This window comes from Ipomoea nil, unplaced genomic scaffold (genome assembly GCF_001879475.1).
Source record: "Ipomoea nil cultivar Tokyo-kokei standard unplaced genomic scaffold, Asagao_1.1 scaffold0188, whole genome shotgun sequence".
Classification (NCBI taxonomy): domain Eukaryota; kingdom Viridiplantae; phylum Streptophyta; class Magnoliopsida; order Solanales; family Convolvulaceae; genus Ipomoea; species Ipomoea nil.
In genome coordinates this window covers 4,605,760-4,624,699 of record NW_017616616.1, presented here as the reverse complement: position 1 = coordinate 4,624,699, position 18,940 = coordinate 4,605,760, and the positions used below count along the sequence as shown (strand labels likewise).

Below are 18,940 nucleotides of genomic sequence, written 5' to 3'. Positions count from 1 at the left end.
TTTAGACATTGAAGATCTTTACTTGTAATGACAATTTTACTCCTAAAAATATAAAATTCGGCAACATTTCGCCGTCAATTTGGTCAGAAGGACCAGGACTGATAAAAACAACAAAGTTAGGCACTAGAATTGAACAATTTTAAAGTTGTACACCAAAAATGATAAAACCTCACAAGTCGTGGGACCAAAAGTGAATTTTTTTTTTTTTTTTTTGAACACTACTACTAGCTCTATTACATATCTGTTCATATACTTTCTCAACTACTGAAACACAAAGAGTCAATAACACCTCCACTGAGGCTCGAACTCACAACCTTCCAAATAGAAGTCCAACCCGGATACCATTAGACCACATAGTCCTAGTAAAAGTGAAATTAATTCTAAAAGAATTAAAGTATTAATATAAAGTTTTAATTTATGAGAATACAAGTTATTTTAATGAAGGAATAAAATTTGATGATTTGCGTTAGATAGCTAGTTCGGATTAGCCCCTTTGTGTCATTGTTTTCACAATCATAATCTGAACCGTACCAGATCAGACAAGTTGGAGATAGATTTACATATGGCTTGGTGTGAATTAGGGTTGTAAAAATCGGTCTAGGCGCCTCTAGACCGTGGCGAATTCGCCCCTAGGCGCCCGCCTAGGTTACCAGCCGCCTAGGCGTTCGCTTATCACCTAACTCGGCCGATTTGACCGCCTAACGTCTAAGTTAGTCAAGTTAACTCGTCCATTTCAGTCGAGTTAACCCGATCGGCTCGGCCTATTTTATTATTATTACTATTATTATATATATATATATATATATATATATATATATATATATATGTGTGTGTGTGTGTGTGTGTGTGTGCGCGCGCGCGCGGATACATATATATAATATGACATATATATACACTCGTAGACTAGTTTGATACTTTGAATCTTTGGATGATTGAAGTATTTGAGTATTTCATATTTGAGTATTTTTAATTTTTAATATTGTTTTAATGTTTTTTTTTTTTTTTTGAAAACCATTGTTTTGATGTTATGACTTATAAATTATCATTAACTCATTTATTTGGATGTGTTATTTGATTAATGAAGGAATAAAATTTGATTCAGAATTTGGTGTAAATGAGTTGGAGATGAAAAAAAAAATTGATGTAAAAATATGTTAGAAAATATATTTTTAGTGTAAATTAAAATATGGTACAAAATTTGATGCTTTGGGTTAGATAGGTAGTTAGGATTAGCCCCTTTGTGTCATTGTTTTCACAATCATAATCTGAATCGTACCAGATCAGACAAGTTGGAGATAGATTTACAGATGGCTTGGTGTGAATACATTAAGAAATACTACATGGCCCCCTCATTTCGTCCGTTTACTCGCTAGCAGTTGCCTTTTCTTCAGAAGAGCAAAGTGTCTCATTAATTTCTATTTTTCCATATATATTATTTTTCTGGTCTTGTAATGTTGTGGAGGAGTATGATATGATCTCCCATCAAAAATACGTTTTTGCAGCTAGATCGAGATGGATAAGCTAGTATAGATTGAGGTGAATGCATGCCACTTACCCTTTTGAGTGGTGTGCGGTGCATTATATATATGTTGGCACGTACGTACCAAACCAAAATGATTAATATCAGATAGATGCTGCAGCTAAGGGACCAGTCCAATAATAATATATATATATAATATAATGTATGTGACTACGTAGGTACACGTTACAACCAAACGTATAGTTACGTTACACAACGAACATACGTACATTATATTCGTACAGTTTTAATCGACCTCACGACTGATACATATATGCAAGTGGTTGGTGTAAATGCGACAAAAAGCTACCATATACTTTTCAAATTTGAATTGGAAAAGAATAATAATAAGAAGAAGAAAAAGAATAAGAAGAAGATGGGAGGAGTTAAATTGGACTAATTCCTTGCCCAGGCCACAGTATAGTATATAGCCTAAGATCTAGGTACGTGGGGCCGCATCATTATTTCTTTCTTTACGCGTTTCCCACTTTCCACTTTCTTTCGCTACCTCATCATTCCGTCCTTCTTCCTTCTCACGTACACGTCCAAAACGCAAGCCGAGTAAATCTCGAAATTTGAGGTAAATTGTATTAAAAAAATTTGTGCGATGAATTTGATCGAGATCTTCAAGTTAAGTATGAAAATCATGTTCAATAAAAATAGCGATCATTCTTTTTATAATTTTTTTGTAGTGTTAAATTAAAAATGTGTCATTATTGTTGACCTTATTAATTTATTTGTTAGTTATTACATTATTGTGTATATATAATGCATCTTAATTAATTATTAAAATTAAAGTTAGTTTAAGAATGATGCGTGCAGGCAAAATGAAGTTAGGATCGGAGTGAATTTTCTTTTGGCAATTAAATTAAAGCAAATGGATGCAGAATCAAAGGTGGCATGCAAATCTATATATAATTGATTACGTTGTAGTAGTAGTGGTGGCCTTTAACTATTATTGTTAATTAATTTGTTATCATTAATATTCGTACTATCATATAATCATTTTGCTCTTGAATCATATATATCCCAACTTGGGACTTCTGATCTCCTTCATCATCATAGTATGACTAATGTGAATTTAGTCCCGACCGTAATCTTTGATTTTTCCCAGAGCAAACAGACTTTTGTAAATCAAAAGATTTTTTTTTTTTAAATTATTAATTATTACACATATATATAACTGCGGACATCTATTTTAGCTTTGTCTTTTGTCAATGTATAGTGTATAATGTATATTCATGAGATTTCTACTTCATCAAATTCAACATTTAATTATTAATTGATACGGAGTATCAAATAATATAACATCAATCTTGAATTGATTATTATTAGTGCTTTTCAAATACCAAATTAAAGTTTACTTGGAATGATTCAAACTTTAATTAAAGGAAGTGTTGCATATATGAGGTGAGGAGATGATTGTACTTTGCTATCCATTGTCCATCAAAGAATATCCTGCCATTTATTTATTTATTTTTGACTTTATTATAATAGAAAACAGACACTTGAAATTGGGAGTTGGGAGGCAGAAGGGTTGGCATCGACCCCACAGGTTTGAAACCAACTAAATTTCAATATAAAGTCTCTCCATCAGCTAGCTAGCTAGCTTTCTTTTTGATTTTTTTTTTTTTGGTTGTTAGTTAAAAAATTAGTTTTAATTTAACTTGCTTTAACTACCCCGTAATTAATAAAAAAAATTGTACAATAATGAAGTAGTGTGTACATAAACAATAATTCAACTATGTCCGGAGAAATCATATTAAAACAAACAAAAATCCAATATTATTGAATATTGATGACGAAATGAGAACTTAAAAGGAAAAAACAAAAGAAAAAAGCTAGATTGATGGTATTTATATAAAAAAAAAAAAAAAAGATTATTGGGAATAAAGTAGATGGAGTAATATATTTGAGTTGGTCCAAAAGACTTGGGTTACACGGCCATTCACCAACAAAAACGTGCACTGCCCAATCCCCTCTCTGTACACATCACTCCTCCAATCCCCACATTAACTTTTCCAATCAAATGCTTTGCATGTTCATGGAACTGAGAGCGACATTATTTCTTTATTTATATATTATATACTATTCTTATCTCTAACTACTTTCACAATATATCTAATTACTTTTTAATTATAATTTAATATAAACATATCATAATAATAATAATCAATTAGGAGATCGATATCTATATTTTGTTAGAAAATGAGTTATTACCCACTCTTTAACCACTTTAATTGCATGAATACTATATAATGAAGTAATCTTTTTACACGATTCTTTTTACACTTTATATATTTAAAAGATTTACGTCACTATCTACCCATATAATCTTGAATCTAATCAGTAACTATAATATATGTATTATATAATTTGGAGTACAGTTTGGACTATAAAATAATTAAACACATAGCGTAACTTTTATATTTATTTAAAGTTGTTTTCATATAATTCGTCAAATTATATTATTTGAGAAATATTTAATCTCATCTCAATGATTTTATAAGGAAGATTACTATTTAAAAATAATATAATTGATGTTATAATATACAATGGGAAGTAGAATATATATAATATGACTATATGAGTTAGTTAAATTAAAGAAGCTAGATTGGAGAAAGTTCTTAGGTACTGATGCCAAGCCACCTATGGCTATGGCTATGGCTATTGTCCTAATTAACTCTCTTAATAGGTTTTCAAAGTTAGATTATTATATTTAATTTGCATTTTGTATGATATGATTGTGTAATATATCATTGATATATACTTTTTTTTTGAAAAGATATCATTGATACTTGTTGATTGTGCAGTTTACATGTTTGCACGAAAACAATGACGACTCTCATTTAACTTGATCTTGCCTATATTACATATTAGGTAAGAGTTGGCATATTTAATGCACTTAAGATTGCTTCACACGGATCTTTTTTTGTCTCTTTGTCTTTAAAAATTTCAAGATCAGAGCCAATTTATACAGTTGGCCATCGACTTTGATGCATTGCCTAATTTGTTCCACAGCTCCTCACGTATTCACGTTGCATGCACCCATCTCTAGATTTTTTTAATCTAAAAACTGGTGGGTTAAGTAGATAAAATTAAACATGATGAGATAGATGTGTCCAAATATATATATATATATATATATATATATATATATATATATATATATATATATATATATATATATATATATATATTTGTTATCGGTAAAATTCGAATTTTGTATATTACATTGTTAATGCCCGCTAGCAAAGCAAAGCTAAGATTATGAATTTATTTTGGACTAATTATTGATCCATTGATTTATTTCTCAGGATAACAATTTCATTCTGTATATTATTGACAAAATAGCTCTCAATCAAGTATGCATGTTCAACATAAAGGTCAAATCCTAAATTTGTTTTAAACCGTTCAAATTCAACCTAAAATTTCAAAATATGTCTAAAACATTCTCACATTATAAAAATATTACCAGATATTTAAAAAAAAAAAAAAATTGAACTAGATTTAATTTGATTTGTTAACCTTGAAAGGTATATATACTCATAATAATGTACTTCAATTCCCTTATCCTATTTTATGTGTCTGATTTTATTAACCAGACTTAACTGAAAATATTTTTAATTTAATTTTTTATAATACTAAGTTTAGTATTAGTATATTTTAAATTTATATTAAAAATATTATTAAATGTAAAAAAAAAAATTGAATTTAAAAATACTAAAAAAGAAGAAGAAGAAAGAGTTGGTTTCATTGATCCAACCTAAATCTTTCCTAGATTGCAAATACTAATAATGTGTGTATAATGACCCGGCATTTTGAAGTGTAGCATGGGACATACACCCGGCCTCACATGCACACAATGACAAGAATTATTCATTTTGGCAAAAACTATTCATAAATCATATATATATATATATATATATATATATATATATATATATATATATATATATATATATATATATATATATATATATATATATGCACCACAAAAGCATGGGGGACAACTTCTATGAACAGCACTCATGACGATGAATTTTTTGGATCGACATGCGTAATCCTTTATCATTTCACGATTTAAAATGAAATTAAAATATGAGTATAATAACAAAATATATACCAGATTTATTTTTATCTCGATAAGTATAAAGCAATCATCAAATAATTCAAATAATAATAATAATAATAATAATAACAATAATAATAATAATAATAATAATAATAAAAGCTTGGTATAATCAATCAGTGTCTGCCTTTACTGATCGATCACAATCAGTCGTTTTTGAATTACCAAGAACCAAAACTCCGTCAATCTACAAAGATGAGCAAGAAAACAAAAAGAAAAAATCTGAGACGTACACGCGGCCATAACTGTACTGTGATTAGGGGTGTTCAATCGGTTAACCGAACCGTTTTAACCGAATCGAATTAACTGAAGTTTTTTTTCCTTTAACCGTTAACTGAACCGAAGTTTGCTCTATCGAATTTACCGAACCGAACTTTTTTTCGATTAATCGGTCGGTTAACCGATTAACCGAACTTTTTAAAGCTAAAATTTAAAATTATAAAAATAACACCTAAAATAATAAATCCAATTAAAATAAATACATATCATAATAAATTCATAACAAAATATACAAAAACATTAATTATAAACTCCAAACATCCATAACTTCAAATTAGTATTTATATTTATATTATTATTTTTATATATATTAAAAACTTCGGTTAATCGTTCGGTTAATTCGGTTAACCGACCTTTCGAACCGATTAACCGTTAACCGAAATTTTAAAATTCCTTTAACCATTAACCGAATCGAAAAAGTTCGATTCGAAAACGGTTAACCGAATTTTATCGGTTCGATCGGTTAACAGAAAATTATCCGAAGTTTGCACACCCCTAACTGTGATCTGTTTCCATTCGGCATGTTATATTGAATATGGTTTTACTACTACATAGTATTGGAATTGCAACATTATATTATAATTATTGTGGGTTTTGTGGTCGGAATTGAATGGCCAGCGTAAGCTGCGGGCTGGCTTTTGTGACGCAACAATTTTAACATAACTATCAATTAAAGACATTATGGTCCAGCAACATAAAATTATAGCTCAAATAAAAGGTTACGGATTCAAACTCTAACGGATATTAACTTTTTGTACTTTAATAAGTTGAAAAAGTATATATAAATAGATATTATATTCAAAAAGTGTTTAAAAAAAGAAGTAAATAAATAAAATTGATGAAGCATCAAATCATTGTGGGCATAGGTGTTAAATGGGATTTTGATGAGCAACAACGCGGAAAAGGGCTTGAAGATTCCTCCTTCAGTCACCATATCCCTCACCATCCATTTTTTTTTTTTTTTGACTCTTGAAATTAGAAGACAGTGGAATCTTCCTTTTGGAAATTTTAGAGATTTTTCCCTCATTCAATTCATGATCTATAACAAATCTCAATCTCGATTTTATAATGAATTGACATGACATCTATATCTATACTTCATACTTGGTATTTTCATTATAAATATTGAAAGTGTTGTATTCAACCTAAAAAAAAACGAGTAAATGAGTTGGTTGGGCCAAAAGTATAGGCGACAAATTGTATTATAAAATTTGAAATTCAATTCAGCTTTGTGAGCGTAACACGTAACACAAAGTATTGAATACATGCATATAATTAATGCGTGTGATTTAACGAATCAAGGATATGAATTTTAAAGTATTTAATTAATTTATAGATAAATGGTGGGGTTCAGTGATTTAGACGGACTGAATGACGCGTGAAAAGAGAATTAAGAGGAGGCCATGACCATTGGCCTGGGAGAAGAAGAAACATGAAGTTTAGTTAATGTGGGATAGATGGATTATATGTGGAAGTCTAATGAATGTTGTGTGTGGAATTGGAGGATTAGATATAAAGAGTGGGGCCAGGAATGGTCCCTTTGAATGGGTCAGCACAGTGGATGTGGATTGGAGGAGTTCTCATTTTACTGTTCTTTTGTAGTCTGAAGAATTATGACCATTTCAGCAAAAATGTCTCTCATCTTTTTTGGGTTTTCAATTTTCCATACATACCCAACAACGCTTTTTTCTTTTTCCCCTTTCCATATCTTTTCCTCTTTATATCCCCTCCCCTTCCTACTTCCATCGTAACCTCATAACAATCATACACAGACAACTCTATAGTTTAAAGACTCCCCCTCTCCCCACTCACATTCCCACACCACACCCTTCTTCTCCAACTAAAAAAAAAACGACAAACCCATTTCCATCATCTTCTTCTTCTTCTTCTTCTTCTTCTTCTTCTTCTTCTGTATTTCACCTTGTTTGAGCTAGCTTCTCTTATCTTGTTTGTTTGTTTGTTTACGACTTACGTGGAGTGTAAAATGCAAGCTTGTTCTTCCCGTGATTCAAGACGATTCTTTGGTGCTTAGTTGGATCAGGGAATTCAATCTACAAGCTAGCTTCAAGCTTTCTGTCATTTTTTTAAAGTAGGTTGAGGATGGAAAAGGGTGGTGTTTTGGAGGGAAGCTCGGTAATCATCAATGAGCTAACTCAGGGGAGAGAGTTGGCAGCCCAGCTGAAGGGGCAGCTCCTCGATTCTTTTACGTCACCGGAGATATGTGAGCCACTGTTGGAGAAGATCCTTTCTTCCTATGAAAACGCACTCACACTGCTCAACTTCAAACTCTGTTTTGGAGACCCTAATGCCCTGGATTCCCCTCTTCCTCTCCTCGGTAATAATTCCACCGGCGAAGCCTCAGATGGTGATTCCTCCAAGGACCAATGCCACCGTGATGTCTTCAAGAAAAGGTGAATTTTTTTTCCCCTAGCTTGTTTCTTCAATTCTCTTGGAATCTTGTGTTATGGTCTAAATTTTGTTTGGAATTTTTGCAGAAAGACATCTGCACAGTGGAGCAAACAAGTCCGCATTTGCTCTGCCACAGCTTTAGGAGGCAACCTTGATGATGGCCATAGCTGGAGAAAATATGGCCAGAAAGATATTTTGGGGGCTCATCACCCAAGGTAAACATTATTATTTTATTTTTATTTGTCCCCTGCCTTTCCTTTTGGATTATAATTATTGAGTGAGGATCTTGAATTTGCTGCCATTTCAGTCTGAAAATTCAACTTTGAATTGAGACTCCCAGATAGATATTTTAGCACTACAATGAAAATCACCAACCCCCCTTTTAGCTTACTAGTCAATTCTTGAAAGAATTTAATGTATTAATGTTAGTGTTACCAACAGCAGCCTTGGATGCTCCCTGTTTCATTAATTATTCTCCCAACAAGTGGTTGTACATACATGAAGACATGAAGTGTGCAACTTGTGTTTTTAGTTCTCCAGCATTCTACTTTATTGTTGTTCCTAGGAGTTGTTGTATATGTGCAACTTGTGTTTTCATTTTTGGGTGCATACCCTAAATTTTGCATCCATTATGTGGACCCCCCACTTCAACACCAGCCCTAAATACATATATAGGTTGAGTCATTGTTGAATATTGAAAAGTTGCTTCTTTTTTCTGGCTTAATTAATAAATGGTGGTCCATTTTTGTTACTACAGAGCATATTATAGGTGCACTCATCGCAACACGCAAGGCTGCTTGGCTACAAAGCAAGTTCAGAGGTCTGATGCAGATGCTTCTGTTTTTGAGGTTACATATAAAGGAAGGCACAGCTGCAAAGCCTCGCATCCACCAATGATTTCTGGCGAAAACGAGACCCCAAAACCTCAGTCTCAGCTGCAACAGCAAGCACACAGCAGCTTGGTGCTTGACTATGGACTAAATCAGAAACTTGAAACCTCGGAAAAGGATGTTGATGTTCTTCCTCCCTTCTCGTTCCCTCCTGCAATCAAATGCGAGGTAGCAGACAAGGAAAACAACTCGCTCAAGTCACCGTTTACCCCTCCATCAACATCTGATGAGGAGTGTATGTACTTGTCGTTTTTGCATGGCCAAAACGACGATGATGATTTTGGACTGAGCCAAATTCTGGACAGATCAGAATCTGATCTCACTGATCATATCATTTCAACCCCAACTTCTGTCACCAACTCTCCTTTCCAAGATTGGGATTTTCTACCTGATCAACCCAATCTTGATGCAACCGATATCGCAAAGTACTTCTCCTGATAACTCTAATTACTATTCTGATCTGCATTAATTCTGTGTGTAGCTAGCTAGCATAAATAAGTGTTGAGGAGAAAGGGAATCAATCAATTTTCTCCTGTCGAAATTCAAATTTCCATATATTTTTGCTTCTCTTACATACCTAGAAATTTAGAGTAGCTGCTTCTTTTTTTTTTTTTTTAAATATTGTTTTCTCCATTTGAGCTTCATGTTTTTCCAGTTAATTAACAGCATTAGCTAGAGTATTTAGTCTGATAAGGATTCAATGTATGATAAGATTAAGAGGTTGTGTACTTGTTTGACTCAATTGTACTTGTAGGAAACCATGTTTCAACTTCAGAGCAAATCATTCTTAAAACATACATAAATAGTATTTGAACATGCTGCTGTTTGGAACAGGAAACTAATAACTGTAGTTTAGTTAAGGAGATTGCAGAACTTCTTGGCACATTCTAGACTTCCATTAAGTGTCATCTTATAATCATATTTGTACTCAAATCCTGCTTCTTCCAACTTTCTTGAACCCCATTTTGTCTCCCTCATTGAATCCTCAATGAACCTGACACAAAAAACACACATTCAAATCATCAAATTCAAACCTTTTAATCTCCAATTAACAGTACCGTAACATACTACTTACTCTTGAGGGATGGTAATGAGGGGGGAATGATGCTGATAGTAAGAGGCAATCTCGACGGATTTTAGGTAGCTGTTAGCACAAAGAAACCTGCCATTGATGTCCGAATTCTCGATGCAGAAAACATGTGCTGCAGTTACATCTTGTATATGTACAAGTGGAACTTTTGACAACAATTCCTCTAAAAACCTCAGCATTTCATACCTATTCTTGTCCCTTGCAACCTGTGAGACGATCACCCCCACGCTTTCAGGTATCACAGATTGAAGTGTCTCGCGGCCTCCAACTAGGCCACAAGCAAGAGACACCACTTGTATGCCTCTCCCATTGTAGCTCAGCACTTCTTTCTCTGCTGCTGTCTTTGAGTGCACGTAGTTCTGCAAAGAGAGCATCAACAAAATTACTGCACCCAGAAATATAATCAAGAAAACTATTATTTTTTAAAAAAAAGCTGCAGATACATACAACATCCATACATACATACCACAAGCAAATCAATGGGGTAAGGGATTGGGAAATTGGAAGGAGTCCAACAAGTCTCGTCCATGGAGTCCTTGAAACTGGTAGCGTCTTCGTGGCTCAGTGGAGCTGCAGCCATGACACTGGCAGTGTAGATGAGTTTCTTCACAGTTCCTGCTCTTATACACGCCTCCACAATACTCCTCACCCCATCCACTGCTGCCTCCGATGTGTTCTTGTACTACAGACATGAGACAACATATAGTATGTCATATGTTCAACTAAGGGTGTGTTTGGTTGGCAAGTTTAGCACTCAGTATGGGTATGAAAGTGATGGTTATTGTTGTTTGGTTGACTGGTTTTTAAAACAACTACTATGAGTTTGGAATACTTGATTAATGGAAAAACTCATTCCCTTATTTTATAAGGGTTTCATCCCATTATTCATCCTTAGCCTAATCATTCTCATTCCACCCTACTATCAAACATGCAAAATACTTTCATCAAAACCCATTACCATTACCAAGTACGGAGTATTTGATACCCATTCCGATTCTGATTCTCATGTGCGAACCAAACACACTCTAACATTTCTCTAAAATTAAAATATTTTGATTCATGAAATTGCAAATATAATTTGTAGACAGCTCCAAAATCTATTTTTTAAGACAAGGGAAAGGATACCTGACAGAGTACATGAATCTAGAGTCTAGACAAATTATATATATGCAAAAATCATAGTTTTAAATTTGTATATATAGATCTGACAGTAACAGAACCTTAGAGCTTTGCTGGTTGTGGAGAAGAGGAGTAGCCAAATGAAGCACCACTTGACAGCCATGAAGGGCAGGAACAAATTCATCTGGTCTGTATATATCTGCCTCAAACAGTTTCAGATTTGTTTCTGCACCAGGAAGTCCTTTGAGAAGCCCTACCTTGGTGGAATCACCTATATATTTTACTCAAAAAAAATCAGATTTTTAGACCACATTAAAGAAGCAAGATAGCCATTAATGGAGGGTATTTCTTTCACCTAAATTCCTGAGAGTGGCATGCACTGTATAGCCTCTGCTCAACAAGGTTTTGATGAGAAAAGAGGCCAGGTAACCTGCACCTCCAGTCACACAAACATGCATCATCTTCTTCTTCTTCTTATCCCTGTGGAGTGTGGAGAAATGTATGGGTGACTGTAAGGGTAGATATTCATCATTTCATCGTGTTATAGAGTAGTGATCCTAGTGGACTTGGAATATAATAAGCAGACTTTTCCACCGTTAAAAAAATCAACTTTGTGGGCTAGGTTTGGGTGGAATTTAAATTAATTTTCAATATATATATACTTAGTAATTGTCCCGTGCGATGCACAAACTATTATTAATTTAACAAATTTATCAATTAAAATTTTGACATCCTCTGAATTAGCAAAGAAAGTAATGAAGCACAACACGTCTCCACTGAGGCTCAATCTCATGACCTCCCACATGGGAGAGGTCACAACCACAAGATTGCTTGGTTTTTTTTTTTTTTTTTGAATGCCACAAGATTGCTTGGTTACTTGTATTATTATTTGAATTTGATTTTTTTAAAAGGAATTTGAATTTGAAATAACTACTTTAATTATATAACAAATGTATTTAAATAAAATTTGTAAATACCAAGACTATATGGTCTAATGGTACCCGGGTTGGACTTCCATTTGGAAGATTATGAGTTCAAGCCTGAGTGGAAAGTATATGAGCAGATACTACAATGTAATAGAACCAGTAGCTTTCAATAAAATAACATGCAATATTTGTCGAAAATCTCCACAAAAAACTTATTCATTTGAAAAATATTATTTATGTAAGAACTATATTTGCTTTATATCTAATTTTTCCTCTTTATATATGTAGAGTCAAATTAATTATAATTGAGGTTTAAATGAATATATACACAAATTATATTAAATATAAAATTTTACGAATAAATTTGAATACAATAAATTTTTTTCCATACTTCATTATGCTTTAATATATATATATAGCTATAATAATAAAATTTAATTTATAAAATATAAATACACATAAATACATCTACCTATATAATTAATACATTCATACTTGCTAATCTTGTTTCTACCAAAATACATTCAAACTTTGGAGGGAAAATTTTGTTGTTAGATTCTGCTTTATTATATACTAATATTTTTGTCCGTGCATTATACGGAATGAATTTGTTATAATATTTTTAAAATATTTAAATTGATATACAATTGTATAAATTATAACATCGATAAAAGTAAGGCCATATTTGACATGTGATAATAATAATTGGATGAAAAAATGTCGGTGCCATAAATTGTTAAGAGTGATTGTTTACTTTTCTTTCACTTTTTGTTTGATTGCCTATTTTTGGGAATTATATTTATGTTCGTGTTTTGTTTTACCATTATATTTAAACTACTTATTAACCACTTATTAACCAGTGCGATGCATGAACTATTATTAATTTAATAAATTTATTAATTAAAATTTTGATATTCTCTGAATTAGCAAAGAAAGTAATGGTTATGGAAACATAAAAACGTATTAGAGTTCTCGATCTCAGAATTAGTTTGATTAAAAATGTAAATATAACTATACAATGTAATATTTAATATTTTTAAAAGTTTAATTATGCTATTATTATGTTGATTTTAAAGTTTATTGTTACTTTTATTATTATTTGAATTTGAATTTTTTTTAAAGGAATTTGAAATTGAAATAACTATTTTAATTATATAACTAACGTATTTAAATAAAACTTGTAAATAAAATAACAGATAATATTTGTCGAAAATCTCCACCAAAAACTTATTCATTTGAAAAAGATTATTTATGTAAGAACTATATTTATTTTATATCTAATTTCTCCTCTTTATATATGTGGAGCCAAATTAATTATAATTGAGGTTTAAATGAATATATACACAAATTATATTAAATATAAAACTTCACCAATAAATTTGAACACAATAAACTTTTTTTTCCATACTTCATTATGCTTTAATATATATAGAGATAGATATAGAGATAGAGATAGAGCTATAATAATAAAATATAATTTATAAAATATAAATACACATAATAACTTCAAAAAAATATGTATAAATATATCTATCCACACAATTAATGCATTCATGCTTGCTAATCTTGTTTCTATCAAAATGCATTCACACTTTGAAAGGAAAATTTTGTGGCTAGATTCTGCTTTATTATATATAATAATAAAGATAATAAAGACTAGTAGTTGCACCCGTGCGATGCACGACTTTATATATATATATATATATATATATATATATATATATATATATATATATATATATATATATAATGCATTCATACTTGCTAATCTTGTTTCTATAAAAATGCATTCACACTTTGAAGGGAAAATTTTGTGGCTAGATTCTGCTTTAAAATTATAAAGTTTGTGTAATTTTATTACACATTGTTGAAGACTTTTTTGTACACAACATTTTTCGTCGTACTTAGACATGTTACATTTTCGACACAAATAAAAAATTTTAAACCCCTTGGGTTACTAACCCTTGAAACAACTATGTACATTTGTCCATGGTTAAAGATGTGCATTTTCAAAAACAATCCCACTTTTGAGAGTGTTTTCCCTTGGCTTTTGTTTATTGTCATGGCATAAAGATAGCATCAAAGGAAATTACTCTCGTTGGAATTTGTGCAGACTATCTTGGATCTGACGGTGTTAGTGACATTCTGGGAATTAAAACCTACCTTTGTTCATGCATTTGTACCACACATGATTTGGGCTTCCAATACGTGATCAGCCAGCCTTGTAACAATCAACCTCGTACCATTACACAATCCTAGAGTATGATCAATATTTCTCAAAAGCATAACAGCTGATCCAATTTTCAAAGTCAAAGCATGATTCGGTACTCTAGAGTATCGCAAACCATTCAAGAATTATGGGGTGTGCAAATCCGCTAGCACATATACATTTGAATTGGACTTACAAACAGAATCACAAGTTAAATAAGTGATACCTTTAGCCCGATTATGATAATTCATGTATTGATTAATGCTATCTACCACATCTAATGTTGTAGCCAATCTACACATCCATAACTTCATAACTATACATTCAGAATTGCATGCATAACTACACATCCATAACTTCATAAATATACATTTAGAATTGCATGCATAACTACACATCCATAACTTCATAACTATACATTCAGAATTGCATAACTACACATCCATAACTTCATAACTATATACATTCAGAATGTGAAATTATAACTTCATAACTATAAATTCAGAATTGCATGCATAATTGCACATCCATAACTTCATAACTATAAATCCAAAATTGCATAACTACACATCCATAATTTTATTACTATAAATCCAGAATGTGAAATTATAAAATTATGAACATATGTTTACGTAACTAACGACAATCGAAAATGATTTTTTTTAAAAGTAAAACGACGCCGTTTTTGCATCCGTATGCACTACACGGATGCACAGCATAATTTGCCTATTACATTATCCAAAAAAAAAAAAAGAATGCATCTCACATTAGTTTGATTGTCAAATTAACATTCTAGAAACGTATCTAACGTAAGTTTGTCAAATGGACACAATGAATTTATAGAGATAATGTTGGAACATGTTTTGCATCCGTTTTAGTAAAAGCTTACTTCGGTTATAACCAAAGTCTCACTACTTCCCATGTTTGGTGACTTTCTCTCTATATCATGTTGTTTTGTGATCCAATCAAAATTTTGCAGAGCTTATAACTTATTTTAAGCTACTAATAAGCTATAAGTTATGTTTGTTAATGTTCTCAAAATAAGCTCGTAGCTTAAAATAAAAGTTTATTTTGGTACGTTACCTTAAGTAGCGTTTCAAAATAAGTTAGTAGCTTCCTAACTTTTTTTCCATCTTTATCCTTATTATTTTAAAGAAATGACATCCTTTATCCTTCCCAATTAAAATCATTTTCTCTTCTACTTTATCTGCAACTTTCACCGCAATTATTATTATTATTAGATGAAGGAGATTCACAACAATATTGCTGCTTCATTATGAGATGCTAGATTATGATTATGCTAATAATTTTATTTCAAAATGTTAATTTTTTAAAGACAAAATGTTAAATTTTAATATGTAAATAAACTAATTTAAATTTTATGAAGATGTCTTTTTTTGTCTTTTTACATTTATCGACTTATTAAAAAGTTAATTTTACCAAACACTTTCAAACATAATAGCTAGCTTAATAACTTTTCAGTTTTAAGCTCATTTTAAACTTTCAGCTACATTCAGCTAGGTTTAGTAAACATAGCTTCAATAATGATGGAATAAAGCATCCAGGGTTGGCCCAATTAAGAACAAATAACCAACTCGAAAATTTATTGAGCTCATTATAAGTTAATTGTAATACAATACACCTAGGTATTATTTCAAACGGCAAACTATATACATAAGGAATAAGGTTCAAATTGGCCACTGAACCTAACTTGAAAATGCAATTAGACCACTGAACGAAAAAAAAGTGCAATTAGGCCACTGAACTCTCCAAACGTATGCAATTTCACCGGATAGCAGGTTACCTGCTTACGTGGCAGCTGAGTTGACATTTTTAATAATTTTTAAATAAATTTTAATAATTAATTTTAATAATAAATTTTATAAAAAATTGAAAAAAGAAATAAATAAAAAATAAAATAAAGTCGTTTTTATTTTTTTAAAAAAAATTTAAATAAAAATTTATTATTAAAATTTATTAAAAAATATTTAAAATTTATTAAAAATGACAACTCAGCTGCCACGTAAGCAGATAACCTGCTAAAATTGAGGGTAACCTGTTGTCAGGTGAAATTGCACATTTTTGGAGTGTTCAGTGGCCTAATTGCACTTTTTTTTCGTTCAGTGGCCTAATTGCTTTTTCAGGTTACGTTCAGTGGTCAATTTGAACCTTATTCCTATACATAATAATACATAATAATACATATATATTCAATTTATGTATTTTGAGTTGGCTTGGCTCCAGGTTAGAGATGCCGAAATCTCCTCCCGCAGCTAACAGAATCATCAATCACATCTTTCCAGGATTTTTTGTATGTGAACCCTTTGTGAAGAAGCTTTTCATAATTCAACACCACTTGTCCCTCAGGTCCATTCATCATGCAACGACTGCAACTAGTAAATACATTATTATATGTTACTTAGTATATAACGTGGTTTAAATCATGTTATAATTGTAAATAAACAAAATAAAATTAATATAAGGATCAAATTGTACTTTATATATATATTAATATACGATGGAAAGCACTAGGTACGTACTCTTGGTCTCGCAGGTTGAGATTAAATTCAGGATAATTTTGGCGCAAATAGTTAGCGATTTCTGCAGCAGAAACGAAGGAGTTGGTGCAGAGGAAACGCCCAGACATGGAACCATTTGGTGCTTTCATGGCGAAGATATGAGCATCGCACACATCTTCTATGTGTACAACTGCGATTTTCCCCAGTAAATCCTCTACGAATTTCAAGGAGCTTTGTCCACTCTTGTCGCCGGTGAGTTGTGAGAAGAAGATGGACAGAGTATAGGGACAGTACCATAAACACGTATTTCCTCCCACAACTCCCAGTGCTAAGCTCACCACTTCCAATCCTTCATCATTTCCAATTTTCAACATTTCTTTCTCCGCCAATGTTTTGCTTTCTATATAATCCTTCAATTTTATGGAGATAAGATGAAATTGATGATAAGGAAGCTAAATCTAAATCTAAAAAGGGGAAATGACATTTTAAATTTCCACTGAAAAAAGGATTAGGTTAAAATAGGTTGAGCTGTCTCGATCAATTACTGTGAACGGAACTTAGCTTACCCCTAGGCTATGATCGCAATGGTGGAAAGGAAGAGGGAGAGGAGTCCAGCATGTTTCGTCCATGACGCCTTTGAAACCATTCCCGTCTTCTTTCAACGGCGAAGCGGCGCCGGTGGAGGCGGTATAGATCAGCTTCCGAACGCTTCCGCATCTACTGCAAGCATATGCCACGTTCTTTACTCCCTCCACTATTGCATCCACGTTCAACCTTCTGGCTTGCGGTGTGGGCGTTGCCACAAGGAACACAAATTCACAGCCATGGATAGCCTGCTCAATTTGTTCGGATTTGTTGAAAAGATCAGCTTCGAATAACTTCAGTCGCTCATCGGCGCCGGCGAAGCTCTTCAGCAACCCCACCTTCGACTCCTCACCTGCATTCATATATGTATTATAATAATCAGATCCAATTATTCATAAGATCATATCAGATCAGGCGTTTATTTAAGAAAAGCTAGATCGCCTGCATATACGTACTCAAGCTCCTAAGCGTTGCATGAACAGTGTGGCCTTCGTCTATAAGCTTCTTCACCAATGAAGAGCCCACATAACCTGCACCTCCGATAACACAAACCCTATGCCTGCTCTCCTCCATTTCTAAGTTGCCTTCACCTCTGTAATTTGTTGCTTTATAGTCCACTCATGTCAAATCACAGTTCCCCATCTTATCTGCCTATTCTATATCTTTCTTTTTTTTTTTTTTAATGACAAGTACTAATAGTTAAGTGGTTCAAATCAAGTAAAATGTAAGCATTCGAACTCTAATCTTGTAATTAGATCTCTTAAAATGTAAGCATTTGAATTTGTAATATTGTAATTAAATCTCTTGTTATCTTGATTAGGATTATCGATCTATTCTATGTCTTCTTGATATTATAATGACTGGTTCTGGGCCTCAGGCTCGGGCCTTCATATTAAACATTGTAATATAATGTCAATGATGGAAATTAGTATGGAATGGAATGCAGTTGGCCCGACTAAGCCCAACTCATCACCATGGATGAAGCAACCTAGACCTCTGGGCTCTGGCCCATATTCAAGCATTGATCAATTACGCAAATAAATAATATTCACAACAACCCATTATTCTCCTCCTCCCATTTACGTTAAATCTTTGTGACACTCTCATATCTCTTTTGGATCTCATTTTTCTATTTTCATTCAAATTTATTATACCCTTTCAAATTTTAATTGCAAATAATGACAGCATGGCTTTAATTTGGACAAATTAAATCATTTTCTTATAGTAGTGGGTTTAGACCATTCTCCATTTAGGAGTTGAAAC

The 18,940-nt window shown here is 32.1% G+C and overlaps 3 protein-coding genes and 1 long non-coding RNA gene across 6 annotated transcripts; 2 read left to right on the top strand and 2 right to left on the bottom strand.

Moving 5' to 3' along the window:
- The first annotated feature begins 1,514 nt into the window (after positions 1–1,514).
- Positions 1,515–18,192, top strand: LOC109185698. The gene is made up of 3 exons (XR_002055022.1): positions 1,515–1,524; positions 1,957–1,962; positions 18,110–18,192. It is a non-coding gene; the product is annotated as an uncharacterized LOC109185698 (long non-coding RNA).
- On the top strand, positions 7,648–9,998 carry LOC109185651 (probable WRKY transcription factor 46). Its single transcript, XM_019335619.1, has 3 exons — positions 7,648–8,341; positions 8,426–8,554; positions 9,097–9,998. The coding sequence occupies exons 1-3, from the start codon at positions 8,031–8,033 to the stop codon at positions 9,665–9,667; spliced, it is 1,011 nt and encodes a 336-aa protein (XP_019191164.1). The 5' UTR covers positions 7,648–8,030; the 3' UTR covers positions 9,668–9,998.
- On the bottom strand, positions 9,854–11,960 carry LOC109185663 (dihydroflavonol 4-reductase-like). The gene is made up of 5 exons (XM_019335625.1): positions 11,794–11,960; positions 11,540–11,709; positions 10,786–11,001; positions 10,305–10,678; positions 9,854–10,223 (listed from the first exon to the last, which is right to left on the bottom strand). The coding sequence occupies exons 1-5, from the start codon at positions 11,897–11,899 to the stop codon at positions 10,082–10,084; spliced, it is 1,008 nt and encodes a 335-aa protein (XP_019191170.1). The 5' UTR covers positions 11,900–11,960; the 3' UTR covers positions 9,854–10,081.
- Positions 16,730–18,326, bottom strand: LOC109185632 (anthocyanidin reductase ((2S)-flavan-3-ol-forming)-like). Of its 3 annotated transcripts, none has more exons than XM_019335610.1 (4): positions 18,133–18,326; positions 17,658–18,029; positions 17,114–17,510; positions 16,730–16,957 (listed from the first exon to the last, which is right to left on the bottom strand). In XM_019335610.1, exons 1-4 carry the CDS (start codon positions 18,248–18,250, stop codon positions 16,819–16,821), a joined length of 1,026 nt encoding a protein of 341 aa, XP_019191155.1. In that variant the 5' UTR covers positions 18,251–18,326; the 3' UTR covers positions 16,730–16,818. The 3 variants fall into 3 exon arrangements, with proteins under 3 accessions (XP_019191155.1, XP_019191140.1, XP_019191147.1); XM_019335595.1 differs by having other exon boundaries at positions 16,731–16,966; XM_019335602.1 differs by having other exon boundaries at positions 16,733–16,966; positions 17,114–17,502; positions 17,659–18,029; positions 18,133–18,325.
- Between the last annotated feature and the right edge of the window lie 614 nt (positions 18,327–18,940).